We start from the raw sequence: 18,714 nt of genomic DNA on the forward strand, positions 1-18,714 counted from the left end.
TGGCGCGGCGCTTCCGCGGGCGCGGCCGGAGGCGGCGGCGGCTCAGCGGGAACCGCCGCCCCGCGAGCGTTACGCGCCGCCAGACGCGGACGGGGGGAGGACGGCGGCGGGTCGCTCCTGCGCGCTCTCCTCGCGCCCGCCGGCCGCGGCGCCCGCGGGGGCAGCACGCGCGCGCGCCTCGGAGCCGGCGCGGGGCTCCTCGGAGGAAAACGGCAACAATACTGCTAGCAGCAGGGCGGCCCCGGCGGCCCCGGCCCCGGCCCCGGCCCCGGCCCCGGCCCCGGCGGCTCCCGTCGCGCGGCGGTGACGTCAGGCGCGGCGGCGGCTCCCGTCGCGCGGCGGTGACGTCAGGCGCGGCGGCGGCGCGGCCATGGCGAAGAGCCGGCGGCGGGCGCGGGCCTTCGGCGGGGCCGGCGCGAGGGCCAGGGCCAGGGGCCGGGCGCGGCCCGTCACCACGGCGCTGCGCAAGGTGAGCGTCGAGCTGCGCGGGAAGAGCGGGCCGGCGTGGGGCCCGGGTCGGGCAGCGCGCCCCGTCCGGCCGCGCCGCGCCGCGGTGGCTGGGGCGCCCCGCAGGCCCTCCCGCGGGCTGACTTGACACACCAAAGCCATGGGGAAGTAAACAAGCGAAAACGCAGGTTTTGCCATTTTAGAGGTTCAAACGGACTCATGCGAGGGCCCAGAGAGCGTCACTGGGAGACGATGGACTGCGCGGCCGGGGCGACGGGGGGAGAGGAACGGGGAGGGGGCTGAGCAGGGCTTTCCCGTGGGGTAGGAGCTCGTCAAGGTGTCGCAGCCCCTTCTCCAGGCCTGCCCGCAGCCTGGGCCGCGGGGAGCTCGGCGGTTCCCCCAGAACGGCATCGGATGATAAAGGCAGCAAGCGAGCAGGTTAATGCTCCCGTTACAGCGTGCTGGGCAAACAGAGCTTAACTGAACTGCAGCCCTAAAACAGCCCCCCTCAGATTTTCTCCTGGAGAAGAAAGCTGCTTGGCCAGCTAGCCTGGCAGACAGACGGGAGCATAACAAGCTCTGGACATTAACAGGGAGACCAAAACAGCTTCGGGTACTGGCGCCAAATCGCCTCTTAGTGAGTTTTGTATAATAAAGGGAGAAACAGCTTTGAAATCATCTTAATGAAAAATCAGTATCTCATTACGAGTAAAATTTTATTCTGTGTGTTTGAAGCTGTATTCTTTAATTCATTAGGCCTTTGGGATTTACTTATTTCACCAGTATAATAAGATGCTCAGAAAAATTTGTTCAAACAGGTTTTAACAGATAAAAGCCAGTTATAACTATTTAAGCAAATCTTGATATAGACACACATGGAATCTACAGAGCCTCTTCCTACAGATGTCATTTCCAGAGTATCAGAGATTATCACTTCTTAAAACCCACAGTACCCTTTCAGCGTCATCATGAGGCTGGAAAATGTTAGCAGGCCTCTAAACGCTTTGTAAATTGAGCTCACTACAATCCCATCTACTTTAATTTGAGCTACAAGCTGAATTATTTCTTGAGGCATTACAAATCAAACTGCTGCTCCTAAATAGGCTTGTTTGATCAGCTTCTTGCCACTGCCTTACTACTATTTTGATTCTCTTAGTCACTTGTTTGGAATAACGTGTCCATGTTGTGACGTTAAGGAAGCACTGAAAGCAACAGGCATAGGTTTAACAGTTTATGGTTTGCCTCTGCCTACATATTCTGCTACAAAGTGTATTATACTGGGAGCCTTTGGAACAGTAGTAGGTATCCTGAAATCTGGGATTGCCTGCAGAGGTATTACCATGCTTCTGGAACGTTTTGCAATGTAATATGCCGTTATCTGGCTAATATTCTGTTCAAAACTTGGTGCTTCAGAAGCAACAGGTGCCAGGGCTGAGATCAGCCAAATCTTTCTTTACTGCAGCAAAGAAAGTGCTCGTGGCTGTAGGTATCCAGCCTGCTCCTCTCCTACAGATTTTTGTCCCCAGAGCAGAGCGCAGCACATCCATGTCTTAGTTGTTCCCATTCAGAAGGAAGCATCTTTGTGAATGCTTGTGAACAAACACTGTTCTGCTACAGCTGCAGGTTCTTTAAAAAAGACTACCACAGCAAAATCTGGTAGACATTGTTGGTCAAACCTACAGTAGGAACAAATAGGAATGCAATGTATGATGCTCAAAGGTGAACTGCTGGAAAGTTTCAGACTGGTCTGATCATTTACAAATTAAGGAATCCTTCCCTGAGCCATGTTCTCTCACTACAGCTGAGAAGAACTGAAGGTAGCAAGGCGTATCTTCAGCCAGGCTTTTGTTCTCTGTGTGTTCCGTTTCTGGACCAGAAGCACATTCTCCCTTTCCAACAGAACATGTTTAACTATTTTCATGAATGTCAATTTACTAGAACATTATTAATGTCATGATATTTACATGAGTAGACAGTACAATGGGGTACCAACAAATAAACCCTAACTTCAGTGTTGCCTGCAAAAAGCAATTTGGAAGACACACAGTATGTAGGCTGTGTAGTAGCTGTACACAAAAGAGGCAATTTGACAATATGCCTATGGAATTCCAGTCTAAAATACCAACTTCTGGGTTTTTCTCATCTTTGCAGATAAATATTATAAACAATGAGAAAGTCAGAGCACTAAATAAAGTATTTACAGAAGTTCAGAAAGAAGTAAAGCATCTATCAAAAGACATGGAAGCAGAGCCTCAAAAGGAACATCAGGTAATCGTATTCTTCTCATTTCCCTCCTCATTTTTTTTAACAAAGTGCCACATCAAAGCATTGTGCTCTGTCTCTAAGACTGCAGACAATTCAATGTGCTGTTGCTCTAGTGCTGTAAAACAGCTTTATTTCAGTTGTGTGGTAATGCTGAAACCTGGTTAGCATACTGAAGTATTATATAGCTGTTAAAGTCAAAAGCAAAAAGGGTGGGCAACCAAGCCTGAGTGTGCTTCCTAAACATTTTAATGGTGATCTATTTGTAAATAAAATTTTAAGGGCAGTTCTAGCTACAGATTTAAGGCTTGCGTCTCAACGTGAATAGACAGAGAAAGTAAAAGTGACTTACAGGGCTAGATGGTTTTGAGCACTGGCACACAATTTAATTTCTGACATGCTCCTCCTTTTGCCAACTCTTTGATAATCTGGTCATGGTTTGCAGGACAGAAAAAAGCAGTGGGCCAGTAGGAAGTAAAGATGAATCCATGCTGGCTGTTAGGTGAAGCAGAACAATTAGTGCAGTAATGTGGCCACAAGTTTTATTTACTGTGCCTGAGGGGGTCAAGTGTCTGTATGGCTGGGAGCACCAGGATCAGCACCAAATACCTTAGGAAGAGGCTGTGAAGAAAAGGAACTGCAGATGACAGAGCCTCCAGCAGAGCCTCCAGCACAGGATGAAGCTGAGCAAGGGTTTCAAGGCAGCTGGTGCCATTGGCCTTAGCCCTGCTGGCTTACATATGGCTGGGAATTCAGACTGCTCTTCATGTGCTAGTTCATGACATAACCATGAATTTGATCACCCAGGCTGTAAGTAACAGTATTTCTTCCAGTGTTTCAAAATTATGCTGTCCAGAGCATAACTCCCTCAACTAAAAGCTGAGCCTGTTTCCATTCATGTTATTGGCACAATGTTTTGTCTTTCTCCCGTAGCAAACAGTACTGGCAACTGATCTGTCAGATTTAGTGAATCTTTTAATCTCCCCCAAATTATTGAATTATGACTGCATAATTAGCCTAAATTAAATATATCAAAGACTAACCTAGACAGCAGATACTTAATAAATCTTTTTTCCCAAGCTGTTATTAAAAAAAAAGAAAAAAGAAAAGAAATTATGCTCTACTTAAAAGTGAAACTTGTTATTTTCAGGTTTCCAAGCATCTGGAACATGAACCAGCAAACGTGGATGCCGCCACAAACCTATTAGCTCAGTTGTAATGTGTAATAGTTGATGCAGGAATTCCAAGAAATGAAGAGTGCACAGAGTGGTTGCTTTGTTTGTACAATTTTATTAAAAAAATCTTGTTAATATACAAGTATTGGCACACTTTAATACAAACTACAAACAGACCTTTCCTATAATCTAGGAAAGTGGAATGTCAGAAGTCAGTGTGAGAAACTTAAAGTGCTAAAACAGAAGGCACTTCACAAAATTGGTTCACTGAAACAATTTAGCATAACTCAAGTTGATGTCCTTCACTTTTCAGCTTGGCAGTGAAAGCTTCAAAATTGATTGAAAGGTTATTGATTGAAAGGTACAGAAAGCTTCTTGGCAGTAAAGCTTCAAAAAAAATGCTGATAACTGTGAGCAGGAAGCCAAATCATTTTTTTAATGATCAAAAGGCTGTAAAGTGTTTTTGCTTTTCTTACAAAAGAAAATTTCAAATCATTGGATTACAAAGGACATGCAAGTGAAAAAATTGCCAGAATTTTTGATGAAAGCCCTTTTATCTGGTTATTCCATTTGTTTTGTGAAGTAATTAAAGGAAGCAAAAGGAAATACACTCCCAGTCAGTGAACTAAGAAGTTATACATTCATTATTCAAATACTTAAGTTATGAAGAAGTCTAGAATGTTAGAGGTAGATAAGATAGTCTGGCTGACACAATATCTAATAATTTAGTATCTGCACATCAAAGAGATCACAGACTCCTTCATTATCATCCAGGTTAAAGTTGTAGTCATCTCCGGGAGTAGGAGAGAGTCGTAAGAGAGGAAAAACTGTAAAGCAGGAATAGTTTAGTTTAAATTAAAACACTTCTGGAATGTCAATCCTGTCTCATAATTCAGCATGTCTGTCATCCTCAGTGCCAGGTTTAGTCGTAATGATTAAAGTATTGTCTTGACAATCTGACAAACATGCTGGAATACGTGCTAGGAAGACCTGTATTGCCTTAAAACTAAAGCAGTAGATGATAAGTCTCCATTTTTTAAAAATATTTTAAGTGAATTCGCTGGCACGGAGTGATTGCTGTGGAATACAGAATTAACCTTTATTTGTGCAACAAAGGAGCTGCTAAGGAGCTTTTGAAATTTCCATCAGAAAGCTGTCACTTACATAGGTATTTTTCCTTCTTCCTGTTACAACACTGTAGTCTTCAAACATTTATCATTTCACGTAAGGAAGTTACCATCATCCCCATTTTACATGGATGGAAAACGGAGGCTGGCAGGCTAGGCTGTCTGTGCACCGCATTTCAAGCGTGGACTGGAAGCAGTCTTTGGGCAATGTAAGAAGAGAAGCCCTAGCCCTCATGGCTTGCCTCAGGAGCACAGTAACACAGCATGCCCAGCTACCTCATCTGCTCTAAAAGGGAGCCTACTTCCATTTTGGCTATGTATTTTATTGGCCCATTCACATACTCCTGTCTCCCCTCTTGGATCTTACAATTGCAGACTTCCTCCTGGATAAACCCTGAGGCTGTCTGCTTGAAAAGCAGATGATAACATAAGCTGCTCGCAGGACAGCATAGGGGAAGACGAAGAATGCTAGCTGAGTTCAGCTCTTTGCCTGGCACCCCCCGTGCAATACAACAGAGAGGCAGGGAGCACATACATTTACTAGCTCAGCTCAGTTCCACATTGCAGTGGTGACCAAAGTGCAAGACTAGAAGTAGGTTACATTTGTCTGTTCTGCCAGTGTACCAAAGCTGGCCATGTATCAGTCTGCAAGCAGGCATGTAAATACACTCTGAACTATTTACTTAAAGTTCCTGCAGGAAGCCTGGGGCAGAACAGAACCAAACCAGACCTTTTTTAAGGTAGCACCCTAGTCATTAACCTATTCCTTCTTGTTCCTAAATTAAGGACTGTTGAGTTATTTTTGCATGTAATTGCTTGCTGGATCGAGACGCTCACATTTTGATTGTTAGATAAAACTTACAGGGGAACTGAAAGGGGAGCAAAGACCAGAATGACAAGGATAGAGGAGACAATACAGGGGAAAGAAGTAGTTTCATGCTGACTCTTGGCATCGGATTTAATAGACGCCTACCAAGAGTACTGTTCATGCAAAAAACACATTACTATTTGTCACTATTAAAAACTGAAGATTCTGAATACTTACCATCAGAAGACATGAGTTCATCAATAATATCCCCACTGATAGTTCCTGTGAAAGACAGGAGAATGCATTTATGGTAGCTAATGCAGATTCTCTGCATTAAAACACTGAATTGCAAAGTACAGAATGGCTCATGTGCACATTGCAGGAGCTGTGGAGATAGTCAGTGTGCCATGTATACATAAAAGATGTTCGTCTCTTTATCCCTCAGTTGTTCCTGCTAAATTTCTCCCCCTCCTTGTGCTGTACAGCTGATCTCTTATAACCTTAAGCTTGGGTGCAATACAAAGTTTATTTGGCAGCAGAGGAGGGTCTTTTACTCTGAATAAGACTGCTACTCGAAAGTGGCTCAATGGCTTTGTTAGGAGGTAGACAAAGGCCTGTCATTTCCTCTGTAGCAAAAGTGTTCATCTTTATCCCTCAATAACTCATTGGTAACTTGGTCACAAAAAACAGCTCAGGAAACTAATAAAACTGTTAAAATAGTAACTGGTTCTTCCTACCTGTGGGCTCATCCATCTTTGCTATGTCAAATGAATTTGGCTTGAGAATACAGTTAACATCCAAAGGGAGCAAAGCCTGATAGTCATTCGAGCTAGCTGTAGCTTGGGCGACATCTCCTGGAAGGCTGGGGTATAAGACAGAGTCTGGAAGGCTGGAATAAGTAGTTGCTGAAGTTGTACTGTTCTGCTGCAAACTGCTGTCTACAAAAAGTGAAAAGCACATTATAAAGTCTGTTTTGGTAAAAAGGAACACAGAACACCTACACCTGTCTTTGTCTTACTAGAAGAACATAGCCAATGTTAGGGTTGAGGTGAATCTCCCCCTTCTGAAGTCATGGGCACAATTTAATCAGGATCCCTCAGAAAGCTAGTTTGCTATACTGATAGTGTTTTCTTAAGCACTTTTATGTTATCCTACCATTATTATGAAAAAAATATGTCGTGTGCAGGCAGTCTAACACTGGGATTGTGCTGAAGAAGGTGAGCCATCTTGTGGCACAAAAGCAGGAAGTGCTGCCTGTATTGCCAGGCATGTGCCATGCATAAAAGATGCATGTTCAAATCATATACTCCATTAGAGGTCGGCAATCTCATTCCACACTGCATGCATTCATTCTGGAGAAGCATCTCAGAATATTTAACAGGATCACATCCAAAATCTTTTTGGTGTAAGATGATAAGCTACCAAGGGGCAATGTGCTTCACCAGATGAAAGAAGAGAAGAGGTTTCTCTGCAACCTCCAGAGAGCTCTTAGTAAGTTCTTGGAGTAGCTTCTCAACAGACAGCTGCTGTGTTATGCAAATTGTTATCTGCCTTTCTACTCCCCTTTTAACTTCTTTCCTCCTTCTGGTCTCCTTCCTCCTCCCACCCAGCTGAAGTGGAAAACACCCCCTCCCTCCCAAACTTACCTGATGATGTGTCTGCAACAGATGTTTGTGGTAAATGTTGCCCCTGGTTAAGACCATGTTGTTCTGGTGGATTCTGAGTAGTGGTGGTAGGTTTAGGGGGAGTCACTGGAGTTGCAGGTTGAGATGGAGGTTGTGCAAGGTCATCAGGTGGAGGAACTGGAAACACCATGGGCTTGGAGGAATTTGATTCTTTATTTATAAGCAGCACATGGATGGGTCCTGAACTACTTTTAAGATTGATCTGGTATTTCTTTTGTCCATTCTGTCCCTGTGAAGCCACATATGAGGAAAGTTACAACTCCTTGAGAGCTTGAAATTTAAAAAAATTAACAGTAATTTCACATAGTTATTTCCCACAGAAAGTGAAGAATGTGTTTAAATAGAATTCTCAAATTGTTGTACCTTTTTACCTTCTAGGAGATAAGTGACTCTTCTTGTCAGAACACTAAGAGAGAACTGACAAACTTATCAGATCATACTCAGAAAGAAAAAAAGTAATTTAAAACAGATGTGACCTAATAAAAAACAAATTACAAACCTGTTATGCATTTACCTGACCATAACACAGTTACAGAAGACAAAAATATACACTCCTCCAAAATGCTCAGCTGATCTTGAATTAAAGTTACACAAGACTTCTATCAGGGCTACATCTTAGCAACAATGATAAATAATGATTTCTGTACATTTAGATTGCTTCCTTTTAAACTGAGCTTCACAATTATCTTAACTGGAACCAACCATCAAACTACAGCTGGATATCCCACTTGGATTCAGGAATCATGAGTCAGCAGAAACAATTTCTTAGCTGATTTGCCAATTCTTCTCATTGGTAAGTTATTTGAACAATTTAGCTAGGACTAGCTTCTTGTAGTACAGTTTCAATGAGATTGCTGACCTCACTGTGGTTAATTCAACAAACAGGTTTTCAGCAAATACATTCTGAAAAAAAAATGAGGATTAGGAAAGTGGAGAGAGGGGGCAGAAAGGGGAACAACATCCCATTTGAAGTTGCTGATGAAGACTGAGATCAGCTCTTTTAGTCCTCAACAAAAAGTCGAAAAAATACAGCAAGCAACTCTGGTCACATAGAGAATCTTACCACTGCCTGAACTGTCCTTAACACAGATAGATGAAGCTTCATGGTTCTAGTTTTGGATTTTGTTAGATATCAGTGTGCTTAGCCTCACTAAAAATAGCTTGTGAAACTTGTCACATGAATATTATCTTTCTACAAGCATAGCGGGTGGCTAACATGCTTCATACAATGGTTTCTCCCAATTATGTAAGCCCTATTTAAAACAGAGCACTGCAATACAAAAATTAAAGATGGACAGAGATAAGTAATTTGACTTCCTATTTCAACCCTGCTCGTTCAAGGCTTCTGGCTAAGGTAAGACTGTAGCCTGTGTTGCTCTGTCCAGTCTAGTGCCATATAACTAAACATATTTCTGCAAATATGTTTATTATTTTATAGATTATAAATCTAAAAGGCTTTTTCATATGGGATCTTGATATAAAGGTCAAACTGAGAAATTTGATCTACAAAAGTCAGTGCTACTAAATTATCAAGGGAATTCAAAACAAGTACGTCACACTTCAGAGCTGTAACTTTTAAGAGTAAGAGAAAAAAAGGGGGCACAGAAACCCTACGTTTTATCTTTTTTTTAAAAAACAGAAGACATAATTTATAATAGTCTATCTAGGTGTACAAAAGCTCTTATTCCCCATCCTGCCCCTCCACTTTCAAATGAGATCATCTTATTTTTCTTCTCCTCTAACACATGGCTAGGAATAAACTCAGTTCTTTTCCATTGCCACTCTCAAACACTTAGGTAAACAAGAAACCAGTACATACCATTTCGGGTATAGGTACTTCTAACTGTGTACCACAAGGTGCTTGAATTGCTAGAAGTGTGTCTCCTGGTTAAATAGCAATTTTTAAGAAAGTGTTAACTGTGCATATTTTTCTGAAGTCTTGCATGGTATGTACTGAAATGAGATACAGTAAATCTCTAAGGCCACTTAAAATACTGCCAAATTCTAGCATAAATAGAAGGCTTGGGGTGGGAACTCACATAGTTCCTATAAGATCCAAGTATATCACATAATATAAATCATAGTATTCCAACATTTAGACCATATCCACAAGGACCTTTTCTTGCAGCAGTGCCAGATTTAGCAATTCTTTTACCTGCTTGTTACTGTCCTCAGATCTCCCAGCTATATACATAATGTGATGTGAAAATATATACTTAATTAACTAGGTCATTTTGCAGCTAAAATAGTTCTGTGATACAGCTCACTTTATGGCTGTGAAGAATGGTGGCAATACAGAGAGAATTCACAAGGGCAGCAAAAGAAAGATCTTCATGGTTGTCTTCCATGACAGTATTTCCAAGCGTCTAAGTTCAAAACTTCTGCAGCACATACAACTGGGATATAAAAGCTGATTATCAAATTCACCTATAGCTCACTGTATGTGCGCTACAATTTAGTGGTTGAAGTCATGAGATTACAATTAAATCAACACACTGACACAAACTGCCTGATACTGCAGGTCACTCACTTATCTGCACTTCACTTTTCCTTTGCTCATAATTTGGAACAATGCTTTTCTCTCTCTCTGAGATATTTACATGAAGTACTATGTGACTGGCATACTAAATACTTTGTAATTACTAACACTTTTTAGTAAAAGCTCACAATACTTGTCCAATCTTGCACTTTTATTCAAAAACCAACCCTACCTTCCTTGTCACAAAGAAGCAAGAGATGGTATTAAGCCTTGCTGAAAGCTGAAAAACAATCTTCCCTTGGGTAACTCCCTGATCAGGAAAGGACATCAAGGGATGTAATCTCTGCCAGCAATTCTTGAAAAGTGCTTCAAACCTCCTGTATAGAAGGACTCCTTTTGATCTGGCAGTAATGTCCCACCTTTGAATTTTAGCTGGCTCCATTTACATAATATCATCAGGAATTCCCTCTGGCTGTAGTTGTCACCAGAAAATATTATTAAGTTTGGATCTGCCTGGTCTTTCTAGTGAATTTGACTAATATGTCCTCTACCTGGTTCTGTTAGTGTCCTAAGGCAAGCTGCTGCAAGTATGAATACATAAAAAAAAAAAACTTCCAAAACAGAGCTCTAAAAACAGATGAAACTCCATTCTATATGATTTGTGACTACAACCAGAAAATAACTTCCTTTATCTGCTGGGATTCATAGGTCGAAAACACTATGAGGGACATTCATTTACTACTGATTACTATTGAAAACATTTGCTAAATTCAAATTACTTTCATGGAAAAAGCAGTTGTTTTTTATTTCTAATATTCTAATGTTACTGGAAGACACAAAAACAATGCAATACATACAAGTTGGTTTTCAACAGGAACATTAAAAAATCCCTAATTTGCCTAGCAACAACTTACCATTGAAACAATTACAGATATCTTCATGGGTGACATATGAAAATGTGATTTTTGTCAAGGAATAGTTTTCTTCAAACAACATAAAACTGGTATTTGTTGCTTTTTAAGAGAGATTTGTCCAAACTGTGCCTAAACTATAAACTGCATGCTGTCAAGAACTGGTATTTAAAAATAGCACAGTTTTGTTTTGTAAAAAAGCCATTTTTTTGTTTGCAAGGAAAATACTACATAAAGAAAAATGAAGTAGCTTGAATGAGACTATTTTTAAATTGAAAATATGTAAAATCTTGTTTTTAAGAGTATCATTTGTCTCACAGACTTGACAATGGAGAATTCAACTATGTATCCAGACCTCCCAGAATCACAGAAATACACTACTAGAGAGGGTCTGGGTATTTATCTGCAGTCTCGGCCCCTTGCCTCAAGATAGGGCCAACTATTAAGACATTCCAGAGAGACATTTGCCTCTCCTGTTCCAGAAAAACTCTTATGATAGAGATACTACCATCTCCCTGGGGGATCAAGTCTAGTGCTTAACTCTCCTGACAGAAAATCCCTAATATCTAACTTAAATCTCCTTTGCAACAAAATCCATTTTATAGGAACACTTTCTGTAGAGCAACTGCATGTAATTTTAAGTACTTATCAGCATACTATAGATAAGAGGAGTATTTTCCTGCTCCAAATCCCGTATGTCTATTTTGCGCAGTATCTTGAGAGACAGTTAAATACATAGTTACAAGTAATGAACACAGTGTAGCTGAAACGCTTTGCTTTTGGAGTATTTACACACAGGATACTTTCCAAGTTCCAATCTGACCAAGCTTCTACACTTTGTCAACTTGATTTATCTTTGGGAGATGGCTAAATCTTTTCAAGAGAAGGAAACAACACAAAAAATAGTAACATGAAGTACTGCTAAGAAAGTGTAAACTGCCTGAAAGCAACATATTTCATTCAAAACCAGACACCTGAATTACATTATGGATTTAAAAATTACTGCCATATATACGTGTGCCAGATTATTTTCAGAACAGTTACACAGGTTAAAAGTAAAGTCACGTAAACAAAATTTATACTCTTTTAACGTTGAACCAAAACCAGAAAAAATTATACTTTCCTTGCTTATGGATAAATGAACTACGTTATGTTTCATCATACAACTGTTGTTTTAATTATAGTTCCAAGATGTGCACGATATTTGCTTAAAAGGATATTGGTGGTTTGTAGAGTCATCCATAACATTCTTGATACTTTGCTGTAGCCACAGTTTCTGTTGATCCAATTCTTTTTCTTTTAGCTCTAAATCTTCAATTTCAGCTTCAAGATATTTCAGTCTGTCTATGACTTCCTTTGTATTGCAGCCAGCACCTACTCCTCTTAAAAAGGTACAAGGGTTCATGAAGCCACAGTAAGAGAAAATCTGAAGCAAACATGCAAAGATCATTTATGAAGTCTACTTTACGCATTTAAAAATAATCTACTAATATTCAGTACCAAGCAAATGAATATTTACTCTCTCAGCAGTGTTTTAATAGAGAAAATGAAAATTCTAAACTTAAGATCAAATTTAAAATTCCTTTTTACCTAATTTTATATTCTTTTGGGAACATAAGTTCTTCTGTGTTAGAGCTAGTTTATAGAACCTTTCTCCTAGCCCTCCTCCTAATTCTTCAGCTTGGCTTTTCAACTTCAGTGGCTCATGAGAAAATAAGTGTGGCATACAGGCACAAATGTAGGTGGAGACAGTGTGTCCTAGTACCCTTCCCAAATGCATCCAGAGTAGATTTTTCAACTGTAAGTTTTATTTATAAGGCAGCAATACAAGTTTTCCAAAAGTTTCTCTCATATATGCTTCAAACCTGGTTTTGTGTATCAAAGATGCACGTTAAAGAGAAGACAAAGGGCATTTGCAACTCTACTGTGATTCTAATAAGCTGTATTGCTCATTGCTGACCATAATGTTAATTCTTTGTTAGTCTATCTAGTTAGAAGTGGAAGGAAGCAATTTTTGTTGCTCTGGAGCATGAGAAGATATGCAAGACTGACTTACTTCCACTGAATGCTGTTCTTTGACTTTTTCTCAATCAGATCAATTCCTTCCAAAACGTTGGTGATATCATAGATCCTTCTCTTCTGTCTCACAGCAAGAGTATCAGCAGCCTGTTAAGGGAAGAGTGACAAATGTTAGCAGCTTGCACACCGACAGCAAAAGACAGACTCCGTAAGCCATTTCTCTGGGGGGGGGGGGGGCAAGAAAGAAAAGTGCCAAGTAATAATTCTGTAATTCTGAAGGGAGAAGACTATTTTTTTCAACAGCCAGATAGATGTTCAGTCATGAATTCAAAGCAGAGCACCTGCTTCGAATGGCATGCAAAAGTGGCCTACTAGTGTCACAAAGCACACTGAGAGGAGCCACCTCTTTCAAGGCCAGGGAGCCTATCCTTGTCAGAGAGGAAAGAGTTCAAAAATATTGTGAAGACTGTGTTTGAACATGCACTCTTCATTCTCATAGAATACCTTGTAATGTTCTTTCTGGAAGGCAGGAGAAAAGAGTAGGAAAGGCAGACAGCGACACCTTGCCATGATATAAGCCTCTGAAGGCAACAACGTATCATCATTACACTCCCTCCCTCCTAACACTTAAGATATTGCAGTCCTTGTTTGGATTAAATTGTGGCCGGATCCAAAATGACAGTACTGTAATTTCACAAAGTGGTTTAAGAAGAGCCAGAACACTTTAAGTCAGAATTGTTTTACACCATTTCACTGTATTAATCTCCATTGCAGCATACTGAACTCGCTCAATCTATCACATTGAGCACTAAGAGCCATTTTGTGGCTACCAGAACTGATTATACTGAGGATCACCATTATCTCAATTTCACTTTTAGATTAAAGCTAGCTAAGCTGTGTTTCTACATGCTGTCACTGCACGGCACTCCAAGCAAAGCATGCACTCTCAGTCACTGGAAATACTCGCTTTGCTTGATCACTCTATAATTCTGTCCACGCTGATTTGCATCCCTGTGATGTGAAGTCTTCGGCTAGAATAAGCAAACCCCAGCTAGCAATGCCTTCCATACCCTTATCTTTTCAGTGGTGTAAAGTGGCTCAGGTTCAAAGATGTTACCAAAAGGAGAGAACACAAACAGGAACCTGACCCTGTAACTAGTCAAGGCACACAGACAGACATGATCCCTAAATAGTTTATCATTGTTGTATTAAACAATCAGGAAAAAAAATAATAGAAAGGGAGAGTGCAAGAGGGAGTGAGAAGATAGCTGAAAAAGACTTTTGCATCTCAAATTTGAATTTCTCTGTAAACCCAGATAATTTATATTGTAGACACATAAAAATGTATTTCAGTTTACCTAACAATCTACTAAATTCATGCTTTTAGTAAAGAAGCATATACAAGTAGTATATAGAACAACTGCAAACAAGGACAACCAAATCCTTCTTGTTATAGGATTATAAGCATAATAACCTCATAGGCAAAGCCCAAATAACTCCTTTTATAGTATTTCTGAGCTATAAACAAACTTGCTGGCCTTGCAAAAGAAATTCCATTTTCCAAATGGAGAGCTAATTACTAGGAATTAGTAGTCCAGTTCATCTTGGTGAATGTTTTGCAAGCAGAACAAAACTGTAGGAAATAGAAGGAGAAGAATGGAATTTTTAAGATTCTTATAGTCTGAATTATAAATACTGTTCTTTCTCCTTTACAATGTAATACCTACCAGTGTTACTACTGATAGTGTTACCAATACTTATCTTTTGTATGGTATTTCGTAACAGTCTGTTAAACTCTTTTTATATCGAGCATATATATATAAGTTATAAACTGCACACTTCAGTTCTCTCCAAGGAAAAAAACCTCCAGTCATTAGTCAGCTAGTATGCACCTGCCATCTTAACCTGCTGGTTTGCTGCATGCATAAATATTGCTTACAAAGATTTCTGGGAAAACCTTCAAAACCTCGCAAGTGACAAAACTGATGCTGCCTAGTGCAACTTCACCCAACACCCTGTATATTTCATAGGCTTCAGATGCACAACTTCTTACATGTCTACAAGCTCTCTATATGCAGTTGGAAGTGCAAACGGGCAGCACACACTTCAGCAGTGGCTATTCAATTCACTCTGATTTTTTCTCATTGTTCAATATATGGACCCTCGCCCTGCTGCCTGTGGTTTGAATCATGAAGAAACTGCTCTGGAGAGAGATTTCCTTTCTTCATGGTGAAGTCTAAAATGCCTGTCATACATTATATGAATGCTTCCCAAATGGTAATGTATTTTCCAAATATTCAAGTGGTAAAAAACACTGATACACAAACTTGTAGCTATAACACCAAAGGATATTAAGATTAAAAAAAAATCCACTAGTTTTGAGTGCTCAACCTCAGACATTTCAAACTTAGAGTATTCTTAGTACTCTAAATTATACTGTACTTATATAAAAGCACAGCTCCCATTAACATCAGCAGTGGAGATTCAGCACATTTGCAAACCAGACAGCAGAATACCAGGTCAGGTAGTGAGAAAATGAAGGTTACAATCAGTTATATGCATATTTGGCTTGACTATCATTATATACGCTTTCATCACAGCTATGAAGTCCAACTAACTATTACAAGAATTCCAACTGCAGAGAAGGCAAATTGGGACCAGTCTGGAAAGTTTAATCCAGCTATTTGCTTACTTTTTAATCTAATTATCTTCTCAAAATTTTACACAGCATTTCATACGTATTTTAGAAACAAACTGAAATGTTCCTCTCAGATACGCTAGCAGTTACCAATGTAGGCACACAAGTCAGTAGTGGAGTTCAGATCTCCCACATAATGCAGTCAATAAATATTTAAATAATAATTAAAAAAAAAAAAACTCCTGAGGCTTTTTAGCAAGTCTCTTGTTGTTAATAAAATTGGTTTTTAAATACTTATCATTTTTTAGCCTATGCCAAGCGGTTGATATTGATCCACCCAGCACAACAAAAGGCCATCTACCATAATTGCTCTGCTAAAATGGCTCCTTCCTCCAAATCATTTGTACTTGGAATTGCTTCATAAAATATTTTTAATGTAAAGCTACCATACTGCAGCCATTCTTTCTAATATATCTTCATACTTTGAATTAGTATGTACCCAAGACAAATGCTATCCGACAGTCTTCTAAAAAGGCTCTCAACTGGAACACAAGAACTTCAGCACGGTGCTTAGCTTCTGTGCCTATTCAGATCACGCGGATTCTGGAATACAGAAAATGTGCTGTTCAGCACAGTTTCAGCTGCACGCATACACACGCACACAACACCCTGCCCCCCCCCCCCAAAAAAAGGCGGGGAGGGGGTCATGAGAGCTTAGGCACATTCTTAGGCAACTCTTCCTTTGCTCCCTGGGAGCAGACGAAAGGCAACAGGAGTTATCAGCGCGTTTGCCGCCTTTGCACCGAAGGTACAGGAATCTGCCAGGGCACCAACGCACGCCTGACCCCCGTGTGTCCGAGGGAAGCCGCGCTGCATCTACCAGGCCCGTGCCAGCAGCAGACGACAAGGTGCTTCTCCCCAGGAGGGCTGCCGACAGTCTGGGGAGAGCTTTACACTCAACAGTGGGTTTGGCCAGCAGTACGTAAAAGTATCAAACATCACCGCACACACATGGATTAAAGGATTATAAAATTTAACAGACAGACTTTTTCCTTCTCTTCTATGGAGCAGGGCAAGTGTACGGCAGTTGTTACTTGCTCCCGATCAACACATTTCTAAGGGAGAGAGAGAAGCGTGTGCACACAGGTCAGGTCTGCAGAGTTTATGCTGCACAAGTTAAATCACAACTCTAATCTAGGAACCCTGTGGTCACTGAGAAGGCTGCTGCCAACAACACATATGAAGCCCCAAACATCAAACTAGATTTTAAAATGCTAATGGCCTAAAGTGCTTGACAAAGAGAGGCTAAATGTGGATTAGACGTTGTGGAAAAATAGGGAATTCACTGATGAGAAATTTTATTGACATTCTGGTTTCCAAGGAGTAAATATACCAAAACATCAAGTGCATTAAAGTTCAAATCTGAGTTTAGCAGTGATAGCAGGGAAGCAGACTGGGTAATGAGACAGTCTTTTCCTGTCTTGCTACCATATGCTTCCCTGACTACATCATCCGAGTGGCATACTAAACTGCCACTCTTAGATCCACACTTCCTAGGCATCCGAGACTAAGTCTGAAATGCTTTCTGCCATTCTCTTTCAAATCCTGACTCAACTAAGGGCAGAGGAGGAGGTTTAGATCACATCAGAAGCATCTCCCTTTATACCAGCATCACACAAGCAGATGAGAGCAGGGATCAGGGTCTCCTTCTATGGGGCACAAGCAGCACAAAGTGGCAGGACAAACTCTTCTCCCCTCTCCTTTTGCTTTCTCCTCTTGACTAATAGGAAGAGGCTTCAGATACTAAACACTAGTTCTTACATAACATACGTGTTTTCAGTTGGAAATTCTATCTGGGCATTTTTTAAATAGTTTTCTTTAGTGATTTGGAATTCCCAGAGACACAAGAGCCCCTTCAAGCAGCTTGGCAACAGCTGCAAATCCAAAGCTCCACAAGTGCAATGTTTTTTGTCTCTTGTGGAGGAATAAGATAAACTTCAGTGGCAAATAGGTGGATGTTAGATCACTTGATGTTTAACACTTTTGTCAGAAACACTATTTAACCTGACCTACAGTAGGGCTGGCATTATGCTACAAACAAAGCCCGTTCCAGAAACGGAGGCAGAAACACTACTCTGTTACAGAAGGGAAGAAATACAGTATGCTTTGGGAGCGATTTTGGGTGGCTTATTCACTCATTTCCACCTTTTCCTAATTTTATCTTCCCTGTAATTGATGAGTTGCTGATCACACAAACTTTTTCCTTTGTTTTCTTTCCCTTCCATCTCATCCCTTAATTTCCTAGGCTTACTTCCTTAACCAGACTTGCTTACACAGGCTTACTCAAAGACAGTTATTGGACAGTTACAAAGTTATTCAGGAAGAGCTGTATAACTTTAAAATGAACATTGTAGAATTTAATTCTAAGTAAAGAATATTCTCACTTCTGTCCCCAAGATTTCTTAGCTGTTAACAGAAAACGTCCAGTGCTAAAACATCGTCAGAAGTTAAGCGTACAGAACGAGCAGTGTTTCTTGCACCTAACGAACAGCGACCGCACAGAGGACTATGCGTCGCCCCTGTTTTACAGTGGGTCAGCACCACATGCCCAAAGTGCCACTCTACAGACTGTTTAACAATATTTTTTATTGAAAAAAAACGTACGAAGAAATGTTTATGATACCTGCAACTCCCATTTACTTTTCTCTGTCTGTTTAACCTACCAGTTGCTGTGGACAGTTACCAGCAGAAAGGAACGCCAGCCCCATTCCGTTACAGAGCCCCAACTTCACTGCTCGCATCCATCCTCTCTGGCTATTGAAGCTAAAGCTTTTGGCTTTACACACACGAATGGGGTTTTTTTGCTCCTCGGAGCGATCCGGAAGATCTCAGTGCAGGCGGCAGGTAACAGACCAGGCAGCCCCCGAGATGCGGGCGGCTGACAGAAGGAAACGGACGGTTCACAGGCGGCAAAGGCAGCGGGACGCAGGCGAAGCGCCCCGCGGCGCTCAGCGCCGCCCTGCCCCGCCGAGCCGGGCGCAGCGCGGCCGCCCTTGCTATAGCAACCGGCACCACAACAGCGCAGCGCAGCGCAGCGCAGCGCAGCGCAGGCCGGAGCCGCGCGAGGGACGCGCCGCCGCCCGGCCCGGCCCCGCCGCCGCCG

General features: G+C 41.3%; 2 protein-coding genes across 4 annotated transcripts; one reads left to right on the forward strand and one right to left on the reverse strand.

Moving 5' to 3' along the window:
* The first annotated feature begins 347 nt into the window (after positions 1-347).
* On the forward strand, positions 348-4,026 carry RBIS (ribosomal biogenesis factor). 2 transcript variants are annotated; one of them, XM_062570548.1, is made up of 3 exons: positions 348-469; positions 2,599-2,715; positions 3,860-4,026. In XM_062570548.1, exons 1-3 carry the CDS (start codon positions 371-373, stop codon positions 3,926-3,928), a joined length of 285 nt encoding a protein of 94 aa, XP_062426532.1. In that variant the 5' UTR covers positions 348-370; the 3' UTR covers positions 3,929-4,026. The 2 variants fall into 2 exon arrangements, with proteins under 2 accessions (XP_062426532.1, XP_062426533.1); XM_062570549.1 differs by lacking the exon at positions 3,860-4,026 and adding an exon at positions 3,155-3,780.
* On the reverse strand, positions 3,988-18,606 carry E2F5 (E2F transcription factor 5). 2 transcript variants are annotated; one of them, XM_062570546.1, is made up of 9 exons: positions 18,275-18,606; positions 12,951-13,060; positions 12,113-12,276; positions 10,898-10,939; positions 9,324-9,388; positions 7,466-7,733; positions 6,557-6,757; positions 6,057-6,101; positions 3,988-4,711 (listed from the first exon to the last, which is right to left on the reverse strand). In XM_062570546.1, the coding sequence occupies exons 1-9, from the start codon at positions 18,350-18,352 to the stop codon at positions 4,602-4,604; spliced, it is 1,083 nt and encodes a 360-aa protein (XP_062426530.1). In that variant the 5' UTR covers positions 18,353-18,606; the 3' UTR covers positions 3,988-4,601. The 2 variants fall into 2 exon arrangements, with proteins under 2 accessions (XP_062426530.1, XP_062426531.1); XM_062570547.1 differs by lacking the exon at positions 18,275-18,606 and having other exon boundaries at positions 12,113-12,320; positions 12,951-14,320.
* Positions 18,607-18,714: the final 108 nt, after the last annotated feature.

Source organism: Rhea pennata, chromosome 2 (assembly GCF_028389875.1).
Source record: "Rhea pennata isolate bPtePen1 chromosome 2, bPtePen1.pri, whole genome shotgun sequence".
NCBI lineage: Eukaryota > Metazoa > Chordata > Aves > Rheiformes > Rheidae > Rhea > Rhea pennata.